Source organism: Solea senegalensis, unplaced genomic scaffold, assembly GCF_019176455.1.
Source record: "Solea senegalensis isolate Sse05_10M unplaced genomic scaffold, IFAPA_SoseM_1 scf7180000014498, whole genome shotgun sequence".
Taxonomy (NCBI): domain Eukaryota; kingdom Metazoa; phylum Chordata; class Actinopteri; order Pleuronectiformes; family Soleidae; genus Solea; species Solea senegalensis.
In genome coordinates, this window is record NW_025321063.1 from 44,177 (window position 1) to 68,100 (window position 23,924).

At 43.0% G+C, this 23,924-nt stretch overlaps 4 protein-coding genes across 6 annotated transcripts; 3 read left to right on the plus strand and 1 right to left on the minus strand.

Annotated features, from left to right (window-relative positions):
* Positions 1 to 388: 388 nt before the first annotated feature.
* On the plus strand, positions 389 to 5,403 carry LOC122761258 (probable histone deacetylase 1-B). Its single transcript, XM_044016452.1, has 14 exons — positions 389 to 522; positions 1,231 to 1,343; positions 1,800 to 1,917; positions 2,012 to 2,086; positions 2,183 to 2,321; positions 2,445 to 2,586; positions 2,669 to 2,761; positions 2,843 to 2,951; positions 3,048 to 3,188; positions 3,440 to 3,548; positions 3,636 to 3,766; positions 3,861 to 4,031; positions 4,129 to 4,180; positions 4,267 to 5,403. The coding sequence occupies exons 1-14, from the start codon at positions 471 to 473 to the stop codon at positions 4,292 to 4,294; spliced, it is 1,473 nt and encodes a 490-aa protein (XP_043872387.1). The 5' UTR covers positions 389 to 470; the 3' UTR covers positions 4,295 to 5,403.
* On the minus strand, positions 5,245 to 10,225 carry tmem54a (transmembrane protein 54a). The gene is made up of 6 exons (XM_044016453.1): positions 10,085 to 10,225; positions 7,807 to 8,003; positions 7,214 to 7,273; positions 6,759 to 6,953; positions 6,534 to 6,671; positions 5,245 to 5,766 (listed from the first exon to the last, which is right to left on the minus strand). The coding sequence occupies exons 1-6, from the start codon at positions 10,095 to 10,097 to the stop codon at positions 5,638 to 5,640; spliced, it is 732 nt and encodes a 243-aa protein (XP_043872388.1). The 5' UTR covers positions 10,098 to 10,225; the 3' UTR covers positions 5,245 to 5,637.
* Positions 10,226 to 11,254: 1,029 nt separating this feature from the next.
* On the plus strand, positions 11,255 to 14,269 carry zpcx (zona pellucida protein C). Its single transcript, XM_044016439.1, has 9 exons — positions 11,255 to 11,740; positions 11,809 to 11,921; positions 11,985 to 12,046; positions 12,124 to 12,295; positions 12,365 to 12,470; positions 12,631 to 12,716; positions 13,001 to 13,077; positions 13,157 to 13,916; positions 14,190 to 14,269. The coding sequence occupies exons 1-9, from the start codon at positions 11,258 to 11,260 to the stop codon at positions 14,209 to 14,211; spliced, it is 1,881 nt and encodes a 626-aa protein (XP_043872374.1). The 5' UTR covers positions 11,255 to 11,257; the 3' UTR covers positions 14,212 to 14,269.
* Positions 14,270 to 15,125: 856 nt separating this feature from the next.
* On the plus strand, positions 15,126 to 23,528 carry pabpc4 (poly(A) binding protein, cytoplasmic 4 (inducible form)). Of its 3 annotated transcripts, none has more exons than XM_044016447.1 (15): positions 15,126 to 15,645; positions 18,099 to 18,292; positions 19,030 to 19,145; positions 20,105 to 20,244; positions 20,325 to 20,419; positions 20,493 to 20,630; positions 20,722 to 20,817; positions 20,903 to 21,172; positions 21,384 to 21,474; positions 22,105 to 22,200; positions 22,293 to 22,423; positions 22,512 to 22,602; positions 22,716 to 22,846; positions 22,923 to 23,030; positions 23,119 to 23,528. In XM_044016447.1, the coding sequence occupies exons 1-14, from the start codon at positions 15,453 to 15,455 to the stop codon at positions 23,022 to 23,024; spliced, it is 1,884 nt and encodes a 627-aa protein (XP_043872382.1). In that variant the 5' UTR covers positions 15,126 to 15,452; the 3' UTR covers positions 23,025 to 23,030; positions 23,119 to 23,528. The 3 variants fall into 3 exon arrangements, with proteins under 3 accessions (XP_043872382.1, XP_043872384.1, XP_043872383.1); XM_044016449.1 differs by having other exon boundaries at positions 15,154 to 15,645; positions 22,299 to 22,423; XM_044016448.1 differs by lacking the exon at positions 15,126 to 15,645 and adding an exon at positions 17,865 to 18,007.
* The last annotated feature ends 396 nt before the right edge of the window (positions 23,529 to 23,924 follow it).

Consider the following 23,924-nt stretch of genomic DNA (forward strand, 5'->3'; position numbering starts at 1 on the left):
GTATACTAATACTTAATATTTTATAATCGATTATTCGGTTTAAGTGTTTTCTTAAGAATTAAAACCAGATTCTGAGATGTTTCATCTTCTTAAATGTGAATATTTTCATAGTTTCTTTGCTCCATAGAACAAAGGAATCATTAAAACTGAATCATTTTGGTTTGTGGACAAAAACAAGACGTTTGAGAACATTGTCATTTCCAGGTTTGAGAAACACAGATGAATATTTTCAAAAATAAATGTGACATTTTATGGACCAAACGATTATAAAAAGTGACTTCAACTTCTTTAGGTGACGACAGTGATAATAGAGTTGTTCTCAGTCCAGGGCCACCAACGACCAATGGCTGTGCAGGGTGGAGTTTGTCGCCCCCTGTTGAGAGCACACGACAATTAGATACAAATCTCCGCCTCTTGTGGTCGTTGTCTCTGCAGCGTGAGTGGAGAAAAGACGGCCAAAAAAGAGCAAAATGGCGCTCACTTCTCAAGGAACAAAGAAAAAAGTTTGCTACTACTATGACGGTGAGTATTCGTGAGCCAGATTTTTAACCAGTGAACTCTCTCATCACTGAGCTCCGACACTTTGCGCCAACAAAGGTTGCAGCTTGTTCCGCCGCTCGCTCGGACTGGCACGCTAGCCTAGCACCTAGCCAGCTAGCTGTAGTATCGAGCGGCTTTTCGTCAGTCTGACTCACACACACACACACACAGTGATAACACTGGTCTGATTTTGTAAACGCGCTGGTTTTATTGTAACGAAGCAGCGAGTGTGTTTATCTCCAAACACTGAACACGCAAACGAGATGATTTCACATCACTAGCTGCTAGCGTGCTAACAATGGAAGTACCTCATTGACGCTGCAATTAACACCAGCACTAAGCTAACATCAAAATGGCTCATGTCGCCGCTGCCTTCACAGACCGGCAGTTTAGCGCCATGAAAAGTCCAGTTTGAGACTAATCTCCGTGTTTAAACGAACGAGACTCTATTCTGTTTGCACCCGGGTAGTTTGTACTTAGTTTTAAATTGAAGTTTTTATAGTAGACTTTGACTTAAAAGAGTAAACTATGCTGCAGAAGGTTTTACTGCAGCATAGCAGTAGCAACCTTCTTAGCGTACCTTTTAATTACGTGGATGTGGAAAACTCGCGTTACTCATTGTTTGCAGAATTGTGATGTAAGTGAATAACCCAACGTGGTGTGTTTTTTTTTAATTTGTTCTCATGATAGGTGATGTTGGGAACTATTACTATGGACAGGGACATCCCATGAAGCCCCACAGGATCCGCATGACACACAACCTTTTGCTCAACTATGGCCTCTACAGAAAGATGGAGATCTATGTATGTTGAGTATCAAGATCCCAATCCACTTCAGACCGGGTTTAACATCCGTCCTCGGTGATCCAATCACAAGTGGTCTGAATGCATCTTCAGATCTGCTCAAGTCTATACGTCACAGAGAGATTTGGGAATGCATGGCCATCCATCCTCAGGATCCCTTAGACCCTGTCTCCTCAGCTACAGCTGACGTCCACAGACCCACTACACTTTCACAGTGACCTGAAAGGGTTTTTTCTTTCTTAAGTCATTCATTTGTAGCCCCCATGCAAAATATTAACACTCATCACAACACTTATTTTATGTCACAGCAGCACCAGTGTGAAATCTGATCTCGCGTTAAAGCCAGCTGTGAACAGTTGGACCTATAATAACACAGTCCACTTGTGATCATATCTCTCAGGACAGATGTTTTGCTCTGTGTCTCGGAAGCTAATTTGACGTCTTGTTTTGTTACAGCGTCCCCACAAAGCCAGCGGGGAGGAGATGACCAAGTATCACAGTGACGATTACATCAAATTCCTGCGTTCAATCCGACCAGACAACATGTCGGAGTACAGCAAACAAATGCAGAGATGTGAGTCCCACTCAAAGCATGACCACGTAGATAAAGTTCATCAAACTTTATGACATTAGTGGTGATCTGTGCTCCCTTCTGTGCTGTTTTGCAGTTAATGTCGGTGAGGACTGTCCTGTGTTCGATGGGTTATTTGAGTTCTGCCAGCTCTCTGGAGGAGGCTCTATTGGTAAGGTTTTGTTTCATTGCTGCTCAGACAATTGCCTCAGGGTTAGGGTTAACCTGTTTCATCAAATCAAACCCTTTCCTCCTCACCGTGGTGCAGCTGGTGCTGTGAAGTTGAACAAACAGCAGACAGACATCGCTATCAACTGGGCTGGGGGTCTGCATCACGCCAAGAAGTCCGAGGCCTCTGGATTTTGCTACGTCAACGACATTGTACTGGCCATTCTGGAATTACTGAAGTGAGTACAAACATCATATCACACATTTACGAGCACAGATCTGTTTTTCCTGGGTACATTGTACCCTGCGCTGTTGGTTGGATGAAAATGCAGAACATCAAGAACGTCTTCCCTCTTTCCCAGATACCACCAGAGAGTCCTGTACATAGATATTGACATCCATCATGGAGATGGTGTGGAGGAGGCCTTCTACACCACCGACCGCGTCATGACGGTTTCCTTCCACAAGTACGGCGAGTACTTCCCTGGCACCGGCGACCTGAGAGTAAGCCTTTCTTTTTCAAATATGTACATAAAAGCCACGTTTGTCACACTTTGTAATATAATTATTTGACATTCGTGTGCAGGACATTGGTGCTGGGAAGGGCAAATATTATGCCGTGAATTATCCACTGAGGGATGGAATCGACGACGAGTCGTATGAAGCCATATTCAAACCTGTGAGTAAACAAATCCTTTTATTGCTATATTTGAGGATCAGACATGTATGAAAGTGGCTGTGTGTTTGTTTTTGTGCATAGATCATGGCTAAGGTGATGGAAATGTACCAGCCCAGTGCAGTGGTTCTGCAATGTGGAGCGGACTCTCTGTCAGGAGACAGACTCGGCTGCTTTAACCTCACCATCAAAGGTAACACACGCACGTCTCACCTTGTGATGTTTTAGTTCAAGCAGAGGTCTGTAACTGTCTCGGCCCAAGTTAAAATGATTCATTATTTGTGCTCAGGCCATGCCAAGTGTGTGGAGTACATGAAAAGCTTCAACCTGCCCCTGCTGATGCTGGGCGGAGGCGGCTACACCATCCGCAACGTGGCTCGCTGCTGGACGTACGAAACCGCTGTAGCACTTGATTCCCCCATCCCCAATGGTGAGTGTTTATTACCACAGAATGTGAATTTAAGCTGTTGATTATTGACTCGATGATGGGCTAATATCTGAATATATTAACCGTTCTTTGAGTAAGACAAATGTCATGACCTTTCTCATTTGACCTGCAATTTATTCATCATAATAACAAAGAAGTTGCTGCTTTGTTAAAAAACCACATCACTTAAACAGTTCAAAGTTGTTGTTTTTTTAAAATGTTTTAAAAACTGAAAATGCTTCTTCACTCCACAGAGCTTCCATACAATGACTACTTTGAGTACTTTGGGCCTGACTTCAAGCTGCATATCAGCCCCTCCAACATGACCAACCAGAACACCAACGACTACCTGGAGAAGATTAAGTGAGTCCATGACAGTTTCATTCAAATTCATCCCCATTTTCAGCTGTTTCAGCAGCAGTTAAAGTCACTTCTACATGTGTCTTCCAGGCAGCGCTTGTTTGAGAACCTGCGTATGCTGCCTCATGCACCAGGAGTGCAGATGCAGGCTATTCCTGAAGATGCTGTGCAGGAGGACAGCGGAGACGAGGAGGAAGACGACCCCAACAAACGCATCTCCAGTAATGAACTCTCCTCTTCATTATCATGCAGTCCTTGGTACAAAAGCTTAGAGTGATGTGTTTTATTGAAACCCTGTCCTCTGCTCATCTGCAGTCCGCGCTCATGACAAGAGGATAGCGTGTGAGGAGGAGTTCTCTGACTCTGAGGACGAAGGTGAAGGAGGTCGCAGGAACGCAGCCAGCTTCAAGAAAGCCAAGCGAGTCAAAACCGAGGGCGAGAAAGAGGGAGAAGAAAAGGAGAAGAAAGGTGAGGAGGAAACAAAAGGTATCTATTTGATTTTTTTTATTCACTTATTTTTCAAATAAATAAAGATCCTTTTCGCGCACTGTGTCTTAATCTTGTGGCTTTTTTTGAAAAACAGAAGTCAAAGTAGAGGAGAAAGTGCCGGAGGAAGAGAAAATGGACACATCCAAGTGAGAACAAAAACATATTATACATATTATCTTGAGCATGTTTTCCAGCAGCATTAATGATGTCCTCGCTCTCCGGCTCCTTTTAGGCCAAAAGAGGAATCCAAGACTCCTTGAGGTCGTAGACCCTCGATGATGCCAGTGCAGCTGATCAGACCAGATCCCATTTTTTTTTTAAGATGAATGTTCCAGTCTGTGGCTTTGGAAACCAGTGAAGGACTGTTCTTTTGTAACGTCACATCCTACTCCTCTGAAATGTCATGAGGAGCCGAACATGTTTTTCTAAGACAACTTTTCAACTTTGCTGTTTATGGACTTCAAGTCAAACTGGCTGGTTTTTTTAATACTTTCTTGTTGTTTTTTTTGTTGTTGTTCTGAATCTTTTGAAACTACTCTGTAAAAAAAATAAATTTGCCTAGTAAACGTACGCTTTTATACATCTGATTTAATTTATTTAAATCATAGATTTTTTCTTTATTGTCTTTCAGCCCCACTTTAGCTCTGTGCCTTTTTGAATATGTAGTTGAAGCATGTTTGTACCATAGATCCTTTTCTTTACAAACATTTGTGCCACTGTTCTTCCACCAGTAATGGACAAGAGGGTTTTCTCATCTTATTTACCTCTAACATGTCACAATGTCAGTTTCATGCTTATATTTTAGGTCATGATAGAATTTGTCCTTAAGTGACACATATGTATTTTTCTTTTTTTTTATATTTGTGACTCAGTTGAACAATGTTTGGGTCCGGCATTAAGCTTAGGTTCTGCTGATATTTGGACTTCTAATATACTGTATAGTACTCAAAACACAGTGATTCTCAAAGTCTGGGTTGGGACCCACAAATGTGCAGAGTTTTTACACCTCTTTTTGTCAAGACTTACAAGTATATATTTTAAATAACACGCTTAAATGAAGTTGTAATTCATTGACGACACATGATTTGTTTGGTGTTAAAGATACGACGCGCACAAGTTTGCCATCGGAGTGGGTCCCGGTCCCCGTGGAGAAGGTTTGGGAAGCGCTGCTGTGACACGTGAGGCAGAAATAAAAACCCGTCAGAATGCGTTCACGTGTTGTATATATTTGTATTCTGAAATCAAAAGCAAGGAAGTTTACTTTCACAAGATTGATAACAAATGACACCTACAGTGTGTCACACAGACCCCGGGCGTGTGTGTGTGTTGACCACGTTTTAAAACACCAATAAAAACTGCCATAAAAAGACGATATACACAACAGTGTCTTATTTGGTTACTGCATTTTAAAAAGAAATGGAAAAAACACTTCAAGATAATGTGAATACATATAAAAAAACCTGGAGCTTTTCAAACCAACGACAAACAGAAATGGTACTAAATTTCCACTGAGGTCCCACAAATGTCTCCTCCTGACGTTAAGTGTGTAACAGACAACTTCACAGATGATGGGGAAACGAATGTCATTTTGGTTTCAGCAGGTTCACAGCCAGTGACTCTGCTCGGCTCCGTTGGTGCCGTCCAGCAGGTCGTCGTGCTCAGCAGGCCCGGGTTCAGCGTCTACCTTTGGCTCTGGGACCGGTGTCGGGGTTTCGGGCCTTTGGATACGTACCTGAAACGATACAACAATGGTAACGTGTTAGAAAAGCTCACATGTGACCTCAGCAGAGCATTTTACACCTGTATGATGTTACGTTTGGATTTGAACCAAATGTGTTGGTTGTAAGAAGATGGAAGAGGATACTTTGTATTCGTTTTTTAAAGTTTGAATATGAGACTGCTTGTTTTAGGGTAACAGCTCAGACTCAGAGATGATAGCGTGGAGGGATGTAACAGACGATTTAAATGAAGTTCTAACTGTGTGTGTTAACCGTTACAGAAATCGAATGGTGAGACTGCAGAATGCACCAAATGGACGCCCACTAACCCCCACCCCCCCATCACCCCTCCCTTCCCTGGTGCGTCTGAAAACTACAATGGGATGGCCTTCGCATTCCAGAAAGGTTCTGTTGTTTATGCTGCACTTTCAAAACATGAAACTAAATACACTCCTGGCTGGTTTGTCCGTCTGTGCTGCGGTAGATGCACTGTGGCACAAGATGCCAGGGCAACACTTATGGCGTGACCAAGTGGAAAACCAAGCTAAACCATGCTGTGCCGAGGCGGGACAATAGTGTAGTACATCAGCATGTAGACTAATGGAGCAGGAGATCAAACTCCGACTCCCACTCTACCACAGGCCTGTGCAAGTACTTTTGATGTATGTAAATTTCTAAAATGTCTAAACAAAGTTTTTGTTCCCCCCCACACACACTTTGAAAACCGTCACTGTCCAATTTACATGTAGGATAACGTCAGTGTCGTGCGTCGGCGGCTTACCCTCCTCGCCCGGGTCGGCCTCCTCCTGCAGGGACAGAGGTAGAGTAACGTCGTGCAAGCAGCGAAGCAGCGGAACGAAAACACCGACTCCACCACGGACATTAAGATGAGAGGCACCCACAGAATGATTGTAGTCGCCTGGTAAACATAGAGAAAAATAAAACCACATGAACATTTCTGAAGGTATTGTCATAAAACTGCAGTGGCAGTAAATCTTTGACTCACATAGATCCGCGTCGGATCGAAGGGGCATTCGTACGTGATGCTGGAAGAGCCGACGTCTTTAGCAGAGAACGTGCAGTGTGTTAGCAGACCTTTGCCTTTGTCCATAATGGCTTTGACCATAGACACCGACAAGCCCAACGTGGAGGCGACGGCCAAGAGTCCGGCCAGGAAGCCGAGCACCAACAGGACCCACTGCTGCAAAGACGGCACGATGACGACATCAATACGAGTGTGTGCGGAAGAAGAAAACACAGTAAACGATGACGGTGTTCACCTTTGTCAGGAGAGACAGATATCAAACTGTACAGAAAACACATATACATGTCATTTAAATAGAACGCACTCCGTCATCAACAAAGGGCAAGTTCTAACAGGAGCCACAAAATGACAGCTGTGTGTGCAGAGCGAGTGTAGGAGGGAGACGCTGTGCCAACAGTGAGGGAACACTCATTTACCAGGATCCGGTTTCTCTTGTTTTTGGACAAGATGATGGCTGTTATTCCCCCGATGATTCCCTGAGAGACACAGGATGTTGCTCAGTTAATTCATGTCACACATGATAACAAAGTACAACAATGACGACTCAGAAACGAGCTCTGTTTGCGGGTTAAAGCTACAGGAAGCACATTGTTGACTGTTGAGTTTCAGGGATGTTTGTGGCTCTGTGTTCTGAGCTGCATCTCTGAAACTGCCTAACATTGCGTGTCTATTGCTCAACTGTCTTCTTTCATTTTAATGGCTTTCTTTTAAGTCTCCGAAGAAGCAATTATTCCACCTGTCTCTCTAAGCTGCACTGTGATTTGTCAAAGCCTCTAGTGCCACCACAGTTTTAGCTGTGAGGCAGTAAACAGAGCGCAGATGCAGCGCAGAAGTGTCACTCTTTACATAACAATGAAAGGTTATTATAGGATGTGGGAAAAAAAATTGCTTACTGTACCTTTTGGTGTGGCAAAAAAAACAACCCTCAACTACTTTAATCCACTTCCTGCTCCTGTGTTTACATATTAATGAAGTCACTATCAAATTGCTTGCAGGTTCTACCACTTACCACCAGCCCGGCCACAATGGCGATGACATTAGAGATGGCGTAGACCATGGTCCGAGCCTGCGAGTGCACGTTTATGTGCCGCAGTACGGCGCCGTGCACCAGCGCGCCGAGAAGGAAGTTGACGTGACCCACCAGCACCAGCCCCAGCCCCATCTTCATCAGGGCTTTGTTGTCCTTGAGGCTGGCGCAGCAGACTCCTACAGGAGGCGAGACAAGGACGGTGTTCAGTCTGTACGTCTACATGTAAGTGACGGTTCATAAGAAATGATGATCTTTTGTCCACAAACCAAAATGCTTCACTTTTAATGATTTCTTTGTTCTCCAGAGCAAAGAAATGAAGAAAATACTCACATTTAAGAATCTTAAACAATTGGAAATCTTGTTTTAATCATGAAAAAAGTAAAATAAATATAAAATAGTTTCGATTAATTTAGTAATTGATTAATAATCCAAAACAGTGAGCACACACATCTGTAACTGCACTGAGAACATGTGTGAGAGTGAATGTCACACACACACACACACCATAACAACAACATGTGAGAAAAGAGAAGTTACAACAATTAAACACCTGCAGAGACCCCGACAGAGACAGGTGAACATCTCAGCCACTTCTCTTTGAGGAAAAGCCCCCGCCCACCCACCCACCCCCCTGGACAAACAGGACAAAGCTCAGGGTGTGGTCGTGGAGATAATATTCACCACCACATTTATTTACCTGTCCTGAGGGGTCAGGTGGAGACTGACTAGCTGGTTACTGTCTCCCGTTTGTCTCATTTGTTCATGCAGGTGGGTGCTGTGGAAAGACTCTGGCTGTGTGGTGTAATAATTATTAACTTAATAGTGTTTGCTGCCATTTAAGTGCACATCTTCACACAAACATATGATGCATGAACCCTTATTTTGAAACAAACACACTGTGTTTAGTAACAAATATGTCACTTGAATGTGTAATCAATAAACTGTCATACAGTGTGAACATGTTTGGTAAATGTAACTTTGTATATCTCATATAATGTAATGCTATAACTTAATCACGATGGTTGCGATATTTGTTATATTTCTTTTAGGGATGGGAATCTGTATCGGCCCGATACTCGTCAAAATCACTGGCTCTGGTCTTTTATCGCACGGATAATAAAAGAAAAATAAATAAGCTGCTTCATAAATGGTCTACAATGACTGTATTGGACTAATATCGGTATTGGTATATACCCAAGCTTGTGATATCAGTATCGTATCGGACAGGAAACACAGTGGTATCGTCCCATCTCTCATTTCTTTCATTCTGTTTAGCGAAGTTTGTTACTTTTGACTTTGTTTGGATTGATTGATATTGATGGGAGGGTACCTCCTGATACCAATAACATCACGATACAGCGCTTCTGTAATAATCCAACCGTATAGCGATACATCGCGATATCTGTCTGACTGAGGAAAACAAGACGTCGGTGAAAAAAGTGCAGGATTTCTCGATTTATTCACGACACAGAGAAGTCAGTGTGTTGTTACCCCGCCGTAAACGCCCTCTTCTTCACCCAGGTAACTTCCTTCCCTCATTTATTTGAGCAGCGCCGCCGCCCGCCTGGCGTCTGTGGCATGGACTGTTTACTTAAGAGCGCCTTCATTTATTCAATTAAAATATCGATATTTGTGCTGGTGTATCAATTATCGGGGTGCACGAGGAACGATACATCACCAAATCAATATTTTGACCCACCCCTGTTACAGTGAGTGGATTCATGGCTGGGCAATTGATCAATAACAAGAGAGAGATAACTAAGTAAATTGATATGCTGTATAACACATGTAATAACTTTGTACTGTTTCATGTTTGTTTTACCTGTTTCTTCAAATTCAAAAGTCCGTCTTTAACCATCTTACATGTCACATGATAATTATTGATAATAATTGATTTGGAAATGTTTATCACCTTTTCTTTAGTTTGTTGCTAAAGGTCCAGTCCTATGAATGAACGCTAAATAATGCTAAACAGCAGCTTTTAAGAGTTTAAATCATTTAAGTGTTCTACAATGACATATAATGTAATGTAATGTAACATATGACACCGACAGGTAAGTTTCAATAACAAGTATTCGTGTCTTCTTTGCACACACACTCACACACACACGCACACACATCAAGGAAATGTAGGATATTATGTCTCCTGTCCTCTGAGCTGCGCAGACCACGCCTTAAAAACTCAACACGCAAATACTAACTCCAAACACGAAAGTCTGACGCACTTTAGAGACACAAACAGTGCACGTGAACTTACCTAAATAAACCATGGTGGAGTTAAAGTCCTCTCAGGTCACATTAGTGTGGCAGTTGTGTTAAAAGTCATGTCTGACTGACACCTCAGTGACGGTTGGTGTGTGTGTGTGTGTGTGTCCTTGTCTTCCTCGACTCACCTCCGGCGGTAAACACCGCCTACCTGTGCGGAAGCCCCGCCCTCTACCTTTACAAAGGAATCTGACTCTTTCTCTGTGTGCGTGTTAAAGGGTTTCTTTCTGTCTTATTTGTAAAAACACACAGTGAGTGAGTACAGAGTGTTTGCATCCTAATCATCAGAAACACTGTTTTTAATTAAGTTTATTATAGAAACTATAAACACTGCCTCCATTTTTAGATGTAGACAGATTTATCAGGCTGTTTGGAATTCCTGGAATTTACTTTTAGCACTCGTGCCCGGGGTCACGACCCGGGCAGAATAAGAGTCTTTCTGTCTTTTTTAAGATTATTTTTAGCTCTCTTGTTGTTTTTAAGTTTTTAAAATTTCAGCTTTGAATATTGTATTTTTTTTACTGCCTGTATTCTGTTTATTTTTATTGTATTTTCCACTCTTTTAATGGTGTATTGTTAGGTGACCTTGTGTGCTCTGAAAGACGCCCTTAAATTAAATTAATTTAACGGTAATTTCACTGTCGCAGGAGACAAAGACTCAAACAAAGGTTATTTTAAATGTTTTAAACTGATCACATTTCAAATTTAACATGCACAATCTGGTGTTTGTGTATAATTAATCTTGTGGGGTTTTTTTTCTAAATAATTTCTTTATTTTAAATTGTTAAAACAGTATTTTAACATGCAGTAAATTGTACATAACTGCCAGTTATTGAAAGTTATTCTGGAAAACTTTCTGGTTAAAATAATTCTAAAAGTCCAGACAGACATTTTGAAGCTTAGGTGTTAAAGGGTTAAGGATCAAAGCAGGACTGTTTATGAATTTATCATTTTAATTCATCCTTGTTTGTGTAAATATGTCCTCATTAATGCTGCTGTTTTGCAGATGATGAAAACTGTTTTTTGTGTAACATATTTACTCAAAGAGGATCAAATGATTTGTTGTCAGGAAGAAACACAAGCACAGATTTCCAGAGTGACCTGAACGCAGCATGTTAGCCTCATTAGCCTGACCATCAACACCTGTCCCTCTCACGCCTTATTAATGTCTCACCTGTGGCCAGAGAGCAGTCACACAGGTCGGCCTGTACTGTGGAAGTGTGCGATGAGGCTCGTGGAGATATTTCTTTGTGTCTTTCTGGGATGTTCTGTCTCTGGAGACTCAGTCATAGACGGACATGCTCTCACACAAATGCCCTATACATTTCCAGGATTTTTCCCAGAGTTTGAGCCTCTGCCGTTCGAGGGAATCTTTGATTTCCCTCCATACGACGCCGTCTTCAGCTCCTGGCCAACTCCAGGTCCTGACTTCCACATGCTCGCTGAGTTGCCTCCCATGATGAACGTCCCCAGGATGCAGGTGTTTTGTGATGAATCCCGCCTCTCGGTGCTGGTTGATAAGAGAATCAATGGAGCTGTGCTGACTGCGGAGGAGCTGCAGCTGGGGAACGGCTGCTCCAGCAACGGAGAGCGACCCAACCAGCTCGTCTTCACTTACAGTGTCGATGAGTGTGGAACTACGCAGAAGGTGAGTTCACTACGGTCTCCCTCACTTGTGTGTTGGCTCTTGTGAATCCACACTCTTGTGTCTTGCAGATGCAGAACGGCTTGGTGATGTTCACCAACTCTGTCCACTTGACTGTGAAAGAACCTCTGGCTGCCCGGAGACAAACTCCTTCCACAATGCATGTCTCCTGCATCCCAGAGAGGTGAGTGTGTTGACACAACATCAACAAGTGTCCACCTCTAAAGATCAACACTTCTCTTCTCAGGTCTCTTTTCAAGGCCGTGTCTTCTGAGAGTGACAAGACCTTTGATATTAAAGCCATGAGCTGTGAGTGAAGGATGAGTCTGAGAGATTCTGAAGCTGCAGAATGTTGTTTTATAGACACGGTTTTACTTTTCCTTCAGCGTCCTGGACGAGTGCTGCCGAGTCTAACGTCTATAAGAGAGGCCATGTTGTCAACGTCCAGGTTTCTGCTAACCCTGGAGCTGGTGAGCAGCTTTTCATCCAGTCCTGCTTCGTCTCTGCGTCCCCGGAACCTCGAGATAAACCCCGGCATGCGGTCATTCTGAACAAAGGGTGAGCAGCTAGAGTCACTCCAGTGTTTAGTTCTGTGATCACCTGTGAACCTCTCTCGCTCTCTACCAGGTGCACAGCCCCGCTGGGTTCTCCTCATCCTGTTGTACAGTTTCTCTCCTCCAGCAGAAGAGATGTGGTCAACTTTGCTCTGAACACAACTTATCTAATGGCGGAGGTGAGTTATTTTTCTTTTCTCCAACAATTATTGGATTATCGCTCTGGCCATGGCCATCCAGATGTTGCTGTTTCAATAAACTTTGGAGCATAACCTGAGGTTTTAAATACATGAAATAGTCTTTTAAATAAATATTATAACCCCCCTAACTCTCTTGAAGATCTACATCCACTGTACCGCGATCATCTCAGACCAGGGTGTCACGACTGGCTCCAAATCCTGCAACTACAACTTGATCAAGTCCAGGTACAGCACTTATACACATATAGATTTGTATTCATATTTTAATGTTGATATTTTACTTGTTTGGTCCAAAAAATTTCAATGTTTTTGGTTTCTTTGTGATATGGAGCCAAGAAAATATTTACATTTAAGAAGCTAAAAAATCAACACCCAAATGTTCACAATTTACTTTTGTGTTAGTTTGAATGAAATGTGAGTACTTTTGCCAATTAAACTTCAATTATTAAACCTTCAACACAAATGATCATCAAAAATTGTTGATTTATGGGATTAATATATTATTTCAGATGGGAAGACCTGAGTGGAGATGTTACGGTGTGTAAATGCTGTAGCTCAAAGTGTAAAAGCAGACCCCATCATGAAGGTCAGTGATTGTTTTTAAGTGCAACGATCAGTGGGTGATAAAGTGTAACCTCACAAAGTGAACTCGGATGATATTTCAGGCTTCAGAGCCACAGTCAGCACAGGCCCGTTTGTCACCGTGGACGACGACATGAAGACGAGCGCCACGCCTGACGCCTCTGAACATCAGCGGCCTCCACCTGCGCCTGTTGGCGACTCGATGCCGTCTGACGCCACGGCGACGGGCGCGATCGTTTCTGGAGCTTCACTTTCAAGAAGTAAACTCTCCTCGCCCCCGCAGGGCGTCGTGGTCGTGAGTCAGGAGCCGGTTTCCAGGCTGATCCTCTGGCTTCCCGGGCAGGTGGAGGACGGCGAGCGCCATAACGACGAAGGCCCCGAGGCTGAGAGTCTGACAGCGGAGTCGAAGGAACATAGTGTAACTTTAAATGAGCTCCCGGAGCCACGACCTTCATCCTGCCTCAATCCACCCTCACATGGTCAAAGAGACTCAGAGTCTCTGAGACGGAACAGGTTTGGACGGTCTGAAGTGTTGGACACAGACGTCCCTCAAGTCAACATCCTTCTACCGGCTGAGATGATGCTGAATGACCTCAATTTTGACCTTAACCTAAAGGAAGAGGAGCCGACTCGGAGGCAGGCAGATGCAGCTGAGAAGTTCCGCGATCAACCGGCTGATGAACAAATAATTCGCTCTAAACTCCAGTTCTCCAAAGGTGCAGATGGAACACAGACGTTGAGTTATGAGGAGGAGGAAGTGATGAAGAAGCCAGAGGTCATGAGAGAGGGGAAACAGGAGCACAGGCGGAAAGGACTGCGCTCAACTTTCCTGGATTTCTTGAGGTATTTTTAAGGGATTGTCCAGGATTTGTCACTGAAAACATGGCTGCCAGGGAAACTAGGAAATGTGTTTTTAGCCACATAATTCAATTTGTATGTACTTAAGTGAGCAATATTCTAATGTTTTTGCTCTGTATCTCACTGTTGGACGACCTTGAACAAGGGGGGGGGAGCAACTGATTTATAAAGGGAGTCTTTTGTGCTGACAGTGTTTAGAATCTCATACAATGTTTAATTATTTTACATGTTTTAACAAATGTTTCTTTTCTTTTTTAGGAGGATGGACAAGGCTGAATAACGGCAGTTTCAAGAGACTTTTATAAAGACTTAAATTGAATAAAGGTATTGATTAAAAATGCTGTTTTATTTTAACTTTTTTTTTTTTAAAGACATCAACCAGCTCAGATTCTCCCACACCGCATGTTTTGCTGCGTCTTTCCGTTCACAGGCTGACGGCAAAAGACAATAATAGGTGCGATAGATGGATAGAGATATGATACATTCAGAAAACCCTTCACTGGTGTTTGGTTTATAATTTCATAGTTTTTAGTTTAACGCATAGTACATATCTAGATTTTCAATTCTGAATATGAATTGTCATAAACCAGGTTTATTAGAGTGTTTGGAATTTGGACTTTTAATCTTAAATTATGACACTTTTTCTGCCTAGAAACCACAGATTTCTGACTTTAATCCCAATAATTCTGATATTTTTTTTCCCCTCAGAATTCTGACTTTAATTTGACTTGAATCTCACAAATTCTGTTTTTTTTTTTTATCCCCTCAGAATTCTGATTTTAATCTCAGACTTCATACTTTTTTTTTGTTTGTTTGTTTTTTTATAGTCGTACACACATGTTTGAATGAGTTGAGCGCATGTTTTTGGCATGTGTGGCACAGAAGTATTGCTGTGGTGTGTTGTGCAGATTGTGCCTGTGTTTCAGTGAGAACCCTGTGCAGGTCGCTGTGGGCATCTGTGCCGTGTAGTCGGGCCAGCTCACGGTGCTCTCTCCCTTTTACAGCACATGGTCTCCGTGTGTTTTGTTTTTTTTCCTCTCTTCAGCTTTGACCCTGGACACTGTTTCCTCTCTATAAAGTGACCACGCGTCTCACACGCAGCCTCTTTCCACGGCCTCAAAACAACCGTGAGTGTCCAGCTCACTGTTCCTGAAAAACTTTAAATAAAAAGAATATAAAAAATATAAAAGCAACAAAATCTAAATAAAAACAAGAACAACCGCAATACTTAAAAAAAAAAAGCAAACAAACTTTAATAAAAATTGTAAAATATTAAATAAAAAAAAAAACTACAAACAGGAGGCCTCGTGCTTTAAACCGAAGTGTTTCGTATTTAAAGGAAGAAATCGCACTTTCAGGACAGCGGATTCTTTTTCTTTACCTCTTTTTTTCCTCCCAACTTTGACATTCGGAGTCAGTCGTCGTTATTGGATCTGAAATCACTTGATATTCTTCATCATAGAGAGAAAGAGAGGGGGAGAGGAGAGAGTTGGCGACATATTCATTTGACAAGTCCGAGATATGAACACAGCGACCGGGAGTTATCCGATGGCTTCTCTCTACGTGGGCGACCTGCACCCGGACATCACGGAGGCGATGCTGTACGAGAAATTCAGCCCCGCCGGACCCGTGCTCTCTATCCGGGTGTGCAGGGACATGATCACCCGGCGATCGCTCGGATACGCGTACGTCAACTTCTCTCAGCCTGCCGACGGTAAGACTGTGACACTGTGCATGTTCCCCACACAGCGATGTCAATGTCAACCCGCAGAAATGTGCACCTAAACCAGGGAGAACGAGGAGAATCCGGTGATGTCAGTGTCTCTCCGCAGTTTGACCCACATAACAAGCATGTCCCACTTTCTTTTATACTCACTATAACACACGTATGTCAATACTGTTGTTTAAAGCACACACCTCAGCTTCAGTCTGATCTATTATTATTATAATAATAATTATTATTATTATTATTATTCAGCCCAGAAATGACCCATTTCTGCTCCTATTTAAAGGGTGCAACTCATTCCTACAGTGGTGCTTCTCTGTGGGGTTCTGTGTCACACTGACATTACAAATATTAAGATGTTGAAAATCTTTAGAACACGGGGGTCTCAAAGTTAAATGACCTGTGGGGGCGCTGAGCATCAAGTCTGGTCAGAATCAACTGTTCAGTAAGTGTGGCCAATTTGAATCACCAAGACAACAGTTGTGATGATATTTCACAGAATCTCAAAACAAAACAAAAGTGTATTCAGTTAAAAAAATAAAAATATCCTTGCATTTAAAAAATGTACAGAAATAAACACATTTTAACTTGATATTAAATGGTGGCCCCCAGACAGTTCTCCACACTGGGTCACATGTAGGTTACCAACCAGAAGGTGACAGTAGTCGGCACTGACCATCAGTTAGATAAACAGCTCATCACTAACCACGGTCTGTTTCTTGGGTTAGTATTTGTTGAATGTATAATACTCTAACTTAAGGAGCATGTATGTGAGATAGTTGATCTCTTATAGATCAGGTCAAATAACGAAAACCTCCGAACAAATAACTTTCCTTTGTCTTGCCGGATTTCGCTGTATTTCAGTAAAACAGTGTATGTATCTTAGTCAATAATTTGCTGTACTCAGTCATTTTTACTAGATACATAAAGGTCTGTGTTTAATTCTTTTATTTATTTTAACTTGATAAGTGTGCTACTAATCAGTGAGTCAGTGAGGAAAAAAAAGCAGGAAAGACATAATATATTATCTCACAGGCCGAACTCAATTCCATGGCGGGCCGGATGTGGCCCACGGGCCTTGAGTTTGACAACTGTGTCTTATAGTGTCTGAAGCTAGCGTGAAGAAACTGCCACAGAATGTTTGGTTGACATCGGGACACTGAGCAGCGGTGACAGGTGTCGTGGTCGTCTCATCTCCAGCTGTCTGCTGATAATGTTCGCGTTGTTGTGGAGACGTCAGTGGCTCTTATCGACGCTCAGCACCTGTGACGAGTGTAGAGTCACGGTGGGTTACAAGCAAGATAAACACCATTTGTTGTTGGAGGTGAAGACATGGGGGTGGTGGTGTTACATGGTGTTACAGACTTGTGTCTCTGGGTCAAAAATGTGAATATTTCCTTTTTTCTTTGCTGCAAATATGACTAAATGAAATATGTTTGATTTGTGCATGAAGGGAAATGCAATTCTGAGGTTTGAGAAACTATTTTTTCAAATGAAACGACGATTAACCATGAAAATAAATAGTTGGGAAATGATCATTTGTTGCAGCCTCACACGTGAATGTACGTGCTTGTTTGTCGTCTTTGGATTTCCTCACAGTTCACGTGTCTGCGTTAACGCTCGCGAGTGTCGTCATCTAACAGTTCCTGGCGTGAACGTCGCCTCTTCCCCATCAATGCACGGAGAATGCTCTACTCTCAGTGCAATAAGCTAGCACATACCTCTCAGGACCCCTCTCTAAATATAGAGCTACTTTTTCAGCAGCCCCAAAATCTGCCTGCCCACAATGCTTCACTCTCACATGACTGAACTCTCACCGGCTCACTGTTTATCATTTATCTGTTTTTGTGACAAAGATTTCTCTGTGTGAACCTTCCAGAAGTCCACATGTTACACACACACACACACTTTCTCTGAGCACAACGCTTGTGAAGTACAATTGTGAGCCAAACTGCTGATGCCAGCAGACGCAAGGCAGCTCTGTTTTGTTTACCAGACACTTTTAGCTGGAAAGCCTGGACTGTGTGTGTGTGTGTGTGTGTGTGTGTGTGGAGTGACTGAACAAAAGGATGTAGGACTATTTTACACCTGCGTTGACATTTAAGAGCCATTGTTACATCGAAGGCAACATGCTTTTATTTTAAAAACGGCCTCTGTGATATGTCTGTCACACACACACACACACACACAGCTGCTGCTCACAGACAGCACACATGGTCCACTGCAGTGTCTTTATCCATTCTGCACGTGCTCAGTTCTCCGTTCACGTTCTGGTTCTTCTGTGGCAGCACAGACTGTTTTAATACACTCCTTGTTCTTCATGTTAATACTGAGGTTTGGAGCTTCAAAGGTATGGTTTGCATTTCACAGCCTAATACTGTATATTAGCTGCTGATGTTTTTACACTCTCCCTCTCTCCCTCTCTCCCTCTCTCCCTGCAGCTGAGCGAGCGCTCGACACCATGAACTTTGACGTGGTGAAAGGGAAACCGATCAGAATCATGTGGTCCCAGAGAGACCCCTCCCTCAGGAAGTCCGGCGTGGGCAACGTGTTCATCAAGAACCTCGACAAGTCCATTGACAACAAAGCCCTGTACGACACATTCTCTGCCTTTGGCAACATCCTCTCGTGCAAGGTACACTCATTCACTCATTCATCCATCTACCACTTTATCCTCCGCATGAAGGTCATGGTGGCTGCTGGTGCCAATCCCAGTGTCCAGTTTACAGTTTGTTATAAATGTTTCTGAAAGGGTTTTAAACCCAGAATATTGTTTCTTTAATATTTCAAAAGAGTGATATAAAGCCTTTTTTCCTGAATCACAAAAGGAATGAATTAAGGTTAAAGGTCAGGTTAAAGGTCCAGTGTGTAGGAATGAGTGACATCTACTGGTGAGACTGCAGATTGTGCTCACTCACTCACCCCTCCCTTTCCTAAAGGCCCTGGTGTCCTTCTGCACACATGCCGCGCAACTGTCTTTGGCGACGACTTATTCGGTTGTTAAAATGTTTTTGCTGCTTGGTGGGCGGGGCTTAATAATACTCAGGCATCTTCTGTCCACACGCACCTAAAACGCTCTTTGGAAGTATACCAGTGCATCAAAGAAACAACAGAGGCCTCTGTGTAGTAGAAAGCATTTAATTCTTATTAATTTGCATAATGTATATGCTTTAAAATGCAAAATACACAACTAAATATGCTCTACCTGCAGTGTTTGCTGCTGCAGAAACGTGGCGGCCATCCTCGCCTCAAGTACAAATTAAAGGCTACACAAAAAGCATATTTTTCCTCTTTATTTTAAAGTGATTGTACACTTCTACAAACAGGATTATACGGCTAATTATAGCCGTCTGTGTTGTTGTCGTGCGACAGGTGGTGTGCGACGAAAACGGATCCAAGGGCTACGCCTTTGTCCACTTTGAGACGCAGGACGCGGCCGACCGCGCCATCGAGAAGATGAACGGCATGCTCCTCAATGACCGCAAGGTGTGAGTGTCCCACCGTCACCGTGTTTATTCTTGTCAGCGTGTGTTTAGAACTCCAGTGTTTGTAAGTCCACGTTTGTCCAGATGTTGCTCAGGAGCGACGGCCTCTGTGGTTTAGCCTGATATCAAGTGTCACGTGTTTGTATAACTCTGACTTGACTGCTCTGTCCTTGTGTTGAGTGAACTGACTTGTCGTGTCTTTTTTCAGTTGGTGAGTTTGTGTGTGGAAAACGCTCTGACTAATAAACTCCTCCCCCTCCCTCACTGCCGCTGGTTTGAAGATAACCCTCGAGAACCTGAGCGAGAACTCACTAAAACTCTTACTTATCTTTCCTGCCAGATTTTTTTTTGTTGTTGTTGTTGTTTTTCATTTGTCCACATGCTGGTCACCCCGTCTTGGAGTGTTTATGTGTGTGTGTGTGTGTGTGTGTATGACCACGCTTGTGTGTTTTAGTGATGGATCGAATGCAGGAATGCAATACTGGATGGCAGAAGGGGAGAGGTCATCACAACAAGGTATATAAGATCATTTGGTCCACCTCAGCTTTCCTTTGTACTGTGAGACTCTGTTGCTCCATCCCTCTCCATCCACCTCCTCATCACGTTTTGGACCTGGATTATTGATGGTTGTCACTGTGTCGTCTAGCATGCCAACATATCTGCCTGCCTTTGGTGATATTAATATTAACAGCGGCTGGATTCTTTTCCCATGGTTTACTCCAGGAAGGATGAGATTCACACAGTGAAACAAACGTAGAATCAGACACAGAACGTCCTCTCCTTTACTTTATGGTGTTTGTGTGGTCAGGTCTGTGTGGAGCATCCTTCACCTCAGAGCCCCGGATAACCAGTGTTTTAGAGTTGGAATGAGGATTCGGAAGAGGTGGCGTGTGGTTTGCTTTGTGGATTTCGTCAGGACCGTTTTACAAGAGTGCGTCTCGCTGCTCTCCCCCTGTTTTCAGATTCGTGGGTCGCTTCAAGTCGCGCAAAGAGCGGGAGGCCGAACTTGGCGCCAAAGCCAAAGAGTTTACCAACGTCTACATCAAGAACTTTGGGGACGATATGACTGACGAGCAGCTGAAGGAGCTTTTTGACAAATATGGTAAAACTGAGACTCGATCCTCCGCCTCTACCTTCACTCCTAACTCGCATTTTAAACTCACTTCTTTCTCACATTTGAAGGTAAAACTCTCAGTGTGAAGGTGATGACCGACCCCACGGGCAAATCCAGAGGCTTTGGATTCGTTAGTTACGAGAAGCACGAGGATGCAAACAAGGTAATTTGACCTAAATGTGTCTGAGTGCATCTGCTGAGAAAAGTTCCTGTGATGACTGCGGCTTCATCCGCAGGCGGTGGAGGACATGAACGGAACGGAGCTCAACGGAAAGACCGTTTTTGTCGGGCGGGCGCAGAAGAAGATGGAGCGACAGGCGGAGCTGAAGAGGAAGTTTGAGCTGCTGAAGCAAGAAAGGATCAGTCGTTATCAGGTCAGCGGAAACTAGCTAAGTTTTGTTAATATTTGAAAGTTATACACTGCAGCTTTAAGTCCAGTGATTGTACCCCTGTGTTTTGTTTCAGGGTGTAAACCTTTACATTAAGAACCTGGACGACACGATAGACGACGAGAAACTGCGTAAGGAGTTCTCCCCGTTTGGATCCATTACAAGTGCCAAGGTAAATAAAAATAGATATAATCCACTTTATTTATTGACATTATTTGTGTATTTAAAGTCACTCAGACACGTTGTCTATATTGTAGGTGATGCTTGAAGAAGGCCGCTCTAAAGGCTTTGGCTTTGTCTGCTTCTCTTCGCCTGAAGAAGCCACCAAGGCTGTGACTGAGATGAACGGCCGCATCGTTGGCTCCAAACCTCTCTACGTGGCTCTCGCTCAGCGCAAGGAGGAGCGCAAGGCACATCTCACCAACCAGTACATGCAGCGGATCGCTGGCATGAGGGCCATGCCGGCCAACGCCATCATCAATCAGTTCCAGCCCACCAGCGGCTACTTCATGCCCGCCGTGCCCCAGGTGGGCCCCAGTTACAGTCGTCTGAGAATCAATCATGTGACTTAATGTAATGTGACTCAGCTGGATATGTAAATACGTGTGACACACACGTCAGTGTTGAGTTTACTGGGTTTTTTTTTCTTTCTGCTGCCCTCAGTTGGCCTAAAATAAAGTAGTCTCTTCACCGGTCAGTGGTCGTTTAAATGATAAATGTCTCTCTTGTGTCCACCAGGCCCAGAATAGGACGACATACTATGCACCCAATCAGCTGGCACAAATGCGACCTAACCCTCGGTGGCAGCAACAGGGTGGTCGAGGTCAAGGTGAGCATATGATGCCTGTGTATGTGATATACTGTAGTTTACTTAATGCTTTATTTGTTATTCTGCCTCTGTTTGGTCTTTATTAACAGAAGTGATGTGCGTGAGGGAGCGTTTGTGTGTATACAGCTGTGTTTTTTAGAGCAGTAGAATTCACTCTTTTGTGTTTTCAGTCATACAGCTGTTGCCTCCATCTGTCGTGGCATAAAACAAAGACCTACTACCTGTGTGCAGCAGTGTAATCTAACCACTGCTATACTGAGAAACACAGAGAAAGTTACGGCCTCCTCCCTTAAGACGATATACGTCTTAGAACATAGAAGGAAGTCACAAGTTTACCCAGTTAATAATTCAGTTTTTTTATTAGCAAAAATCCTCTCATTTCAAAACATGGTAAACTAAAGAAAAGGGTTGGAAAAATATGACTGCCGGAAACTGTAGAGTGAAATGATGTAAACTGAAGAGAAAAACCATCTAAGGAGGCAGGAAGAAGACAAAGAGCTCTGCAGCTGGCTGCCCATTCTCCCGTCCACTCTCTCTTCCCTCCTTGGAGAGGACACGTAACATCTGTCATGGATCATTTAAGAAAAATTCAATTTCTGTGGTTTAAATCTCTGCTTCTGTCTCTTTCAGGTGGTTTCCAGGGAATGCCCAGCTCACTGCGTCAGCCAGGACCGCGTGCCAACCTGAGACACATGAGTCCTGGTAGCAACACACAGGGTCCACGAGGTGTGTTGAACTGATCATCACCTGTGCAGTTTTATTGGATGTTAAAAGATGTTTGTGTAAATTCTGCCCCCATTTCTTCCCGTGGCTGTCAGCTACAGGCCAGACCATGGCTCCTCGCCCATCGATGGGAGTCCCGGGCCCTCGAGCCATGCCTCCTTACAAATACGCCACCGGCGTCCGTAACCCCAACCCCCAGGTAGTGCAGCCGATTGCCTTACAGCAGGTACGTGTGAGAAACACCAGCTCCACCGTCCAAATCGTCGTCATTGTTGTCATTTTCCTAACTGTGTTCCTTGATCTGTGTTTTCCAGACGCAGCCAGCGGTGCACGTTCAGGGTCAGGAGCCTCTCACTGCCTCCATGCTTGCTGCTGCGCCGCCTCAGGAGCAGAAACAGATGCTGGGTAGACACTGATCATTCACAATGAATGAACTGCAATTCAAGATTTTTGAAGTATGGATGTACGACATGTACGCTGATTATTGTTCTCTTTTCTTTCTTTTTTTTAACAATTAGGAGAGCGTCTTTTCCCACTGATTCAAGCGATGCATGCCAACCTGGCAGGGAAGATCACTGGCATGCTGCTGGAGATCGACAACTCTGAACTGCTGCATATGCTGGAGTCTCATGAATCTCTGCGTTCAAAGGTAACGTCGCCATGTCTGTCTCCACGCTGTCGCACCACACTGTGACTGTTTTCATATGTAACGTATCTTTGTGCAGGTGGAAGAAGCTGTGGCCGTGCTCCAGGCTCATCAGGCAAAGAAGGACGCCACCCAAAAAGTGGGCGGCATGGCTTCCACTCCTGCTGCGGCCACATCTTGAAGACTGGTATGATAAATTCATTCACACTTGATTCAGATTCACACAGAGTTTGTTTTTTGTGTGCCACTAATGTAAAGTCATTGTGTTTTTACAGGACACAGAAAAACAATCAGAGATGGGAAGAGAAACAAACACTGACTCCAAACACCAGAGTCCTCTGAACAAATATGCAAAAATGAAAAACCAAGGCAAAAAAAAGAGAAAGAAAATGTAATTTTGAAACATACTTGAACCATTTAAAAAAAAAAGAAAAGAAATTACACTTCATAGTTTTCTAGATCTGTAATACTTTTAAATAAGAGCTTATACCTAAAGAAATAGTGCAAATGAATTCTTGAATGCAGGACCTTTCATTTAGTGGCTGAGGAAAGAAATTCTGGAAGGAAATTGAGCTGTTGTTCTTTTTCTTTCTCGATGTTTGATGATTGATTTGAAATGATTGACTCCTATCATGTTTTCATGGGTCTGCAGTATTGTCAATAAAGTGATGATATATCAAGTTTACAAGTCTTGTGTTATTTGATCAGAACCGGAATACTTTATTCATCCCTGGGGGAAAATTGGGTGCGTTACATTTGCTCTTTCACGCAGAAAAAGAAAATTATGAATAAGATTTAAAAAACAAAAACAGATGACCTTCTGAGTTATATGACAATAACTATAACTGAATAGAATGTGACTTTAAATACTATCATGTTGATAATCAGGGTGTGATGTTTTCATCATTATCATGTATTTGATCTAAATCCTTATATTTAATCCATTTATTTTATTTTATTAAATGTGAAAACATGTTGAAAGCAAAATAAAATAAAATAAAATGAAAATTCTCACATAAAAACTTAAAGTTCTGATCATTATATTGTTCCAATTGGAACAATAAGATCGAAGTAAAGGTTT

Excerpts from the sequence above, each read along its gene's own strand:
- LOC122761258 (XM_044016452.1), top strand. The coding sequence starts at position 471 with ATGGCGCTCACTTCTCAAGGAACAAAGAAAAAAGTTTGCTACTACTAT. Across the intron at positions 4,032-4,128 it reads AGGTGAGGAGGAAACAAAAG|AAGTCAAAGTAGAGGAGAAA; the intron begins GTATCTATTTGA and ends TTTGAAAAACAG. Across the intron at positions 4,181-4,266 it reads GAGAAAATGGACACATCCAA|GCCAAAAGAGGAATCCAAGA; the intron begins GTGAGAACAAAA and ends GGCTCCTTTTAG.
- tmem54a (XM_044016453.1), bottom strand. Across the intron at positions 7,274-7,806 it reads CCATTGTGGCCGGGCTGGTG|GGAATCATCGGGGGAATAAC; the intron begins GTAAGTGGTAGA and ends TGTGTCTCTCAG. Across the intron at positions 6,672-6,758 it reads TCGATCCGACGCGGATCTAT|GCGACTACAATCATTCTGTG; the intron begins GTGAGTCAAAGA and ends TATGTTTACCAG.
- zpcx (XM_044016439.1), top strand. The coding sequence starts at position 11,258 with ATGTCTCACCTGTGGCCAGAGAGCAGTCACACAGGTCGGCCTGTACTG. Across the intron at positions 11,741-11,808 it reads AGTGTGGAACTACGCAGAAG|ATGCAGAACGGCTTGGTGAT; the intron begins GTGAGTTCACTA and ends TGTGTCTTGCAG. Across the intron at positions 12,717-13,000 it reads TACAACTTGATCAAGTCCAG|ATGGGAAGACCTGAGTGGAG; the intron begins GTACAGCACTTA and ends ATATTATTTCAG.
- pabpc4 (XM_044016447.1), top strand. The coding sequence starts at position 15,453 with ATGAACACAGCGACCGGGAGTTATCCGATGGCTTCTCTCTACGTGGGC. Across the intron at positions 15,646-18,098 it reads CTTCTCTCAGCCTGCCGACG|CTGAGCGAGCGCTCGACACC; the intron begins GTAAGACTGTGA and ends CTCTCCCTGCAG. Across the intron at positions 21,475-22,104 it reads ACAGGGTGGTCGAGGTCAAG|GTGGTTTCCAGGGAATGCCC; the intron begins GTGAGCATATGA and ends TGTCTCTTTCAG.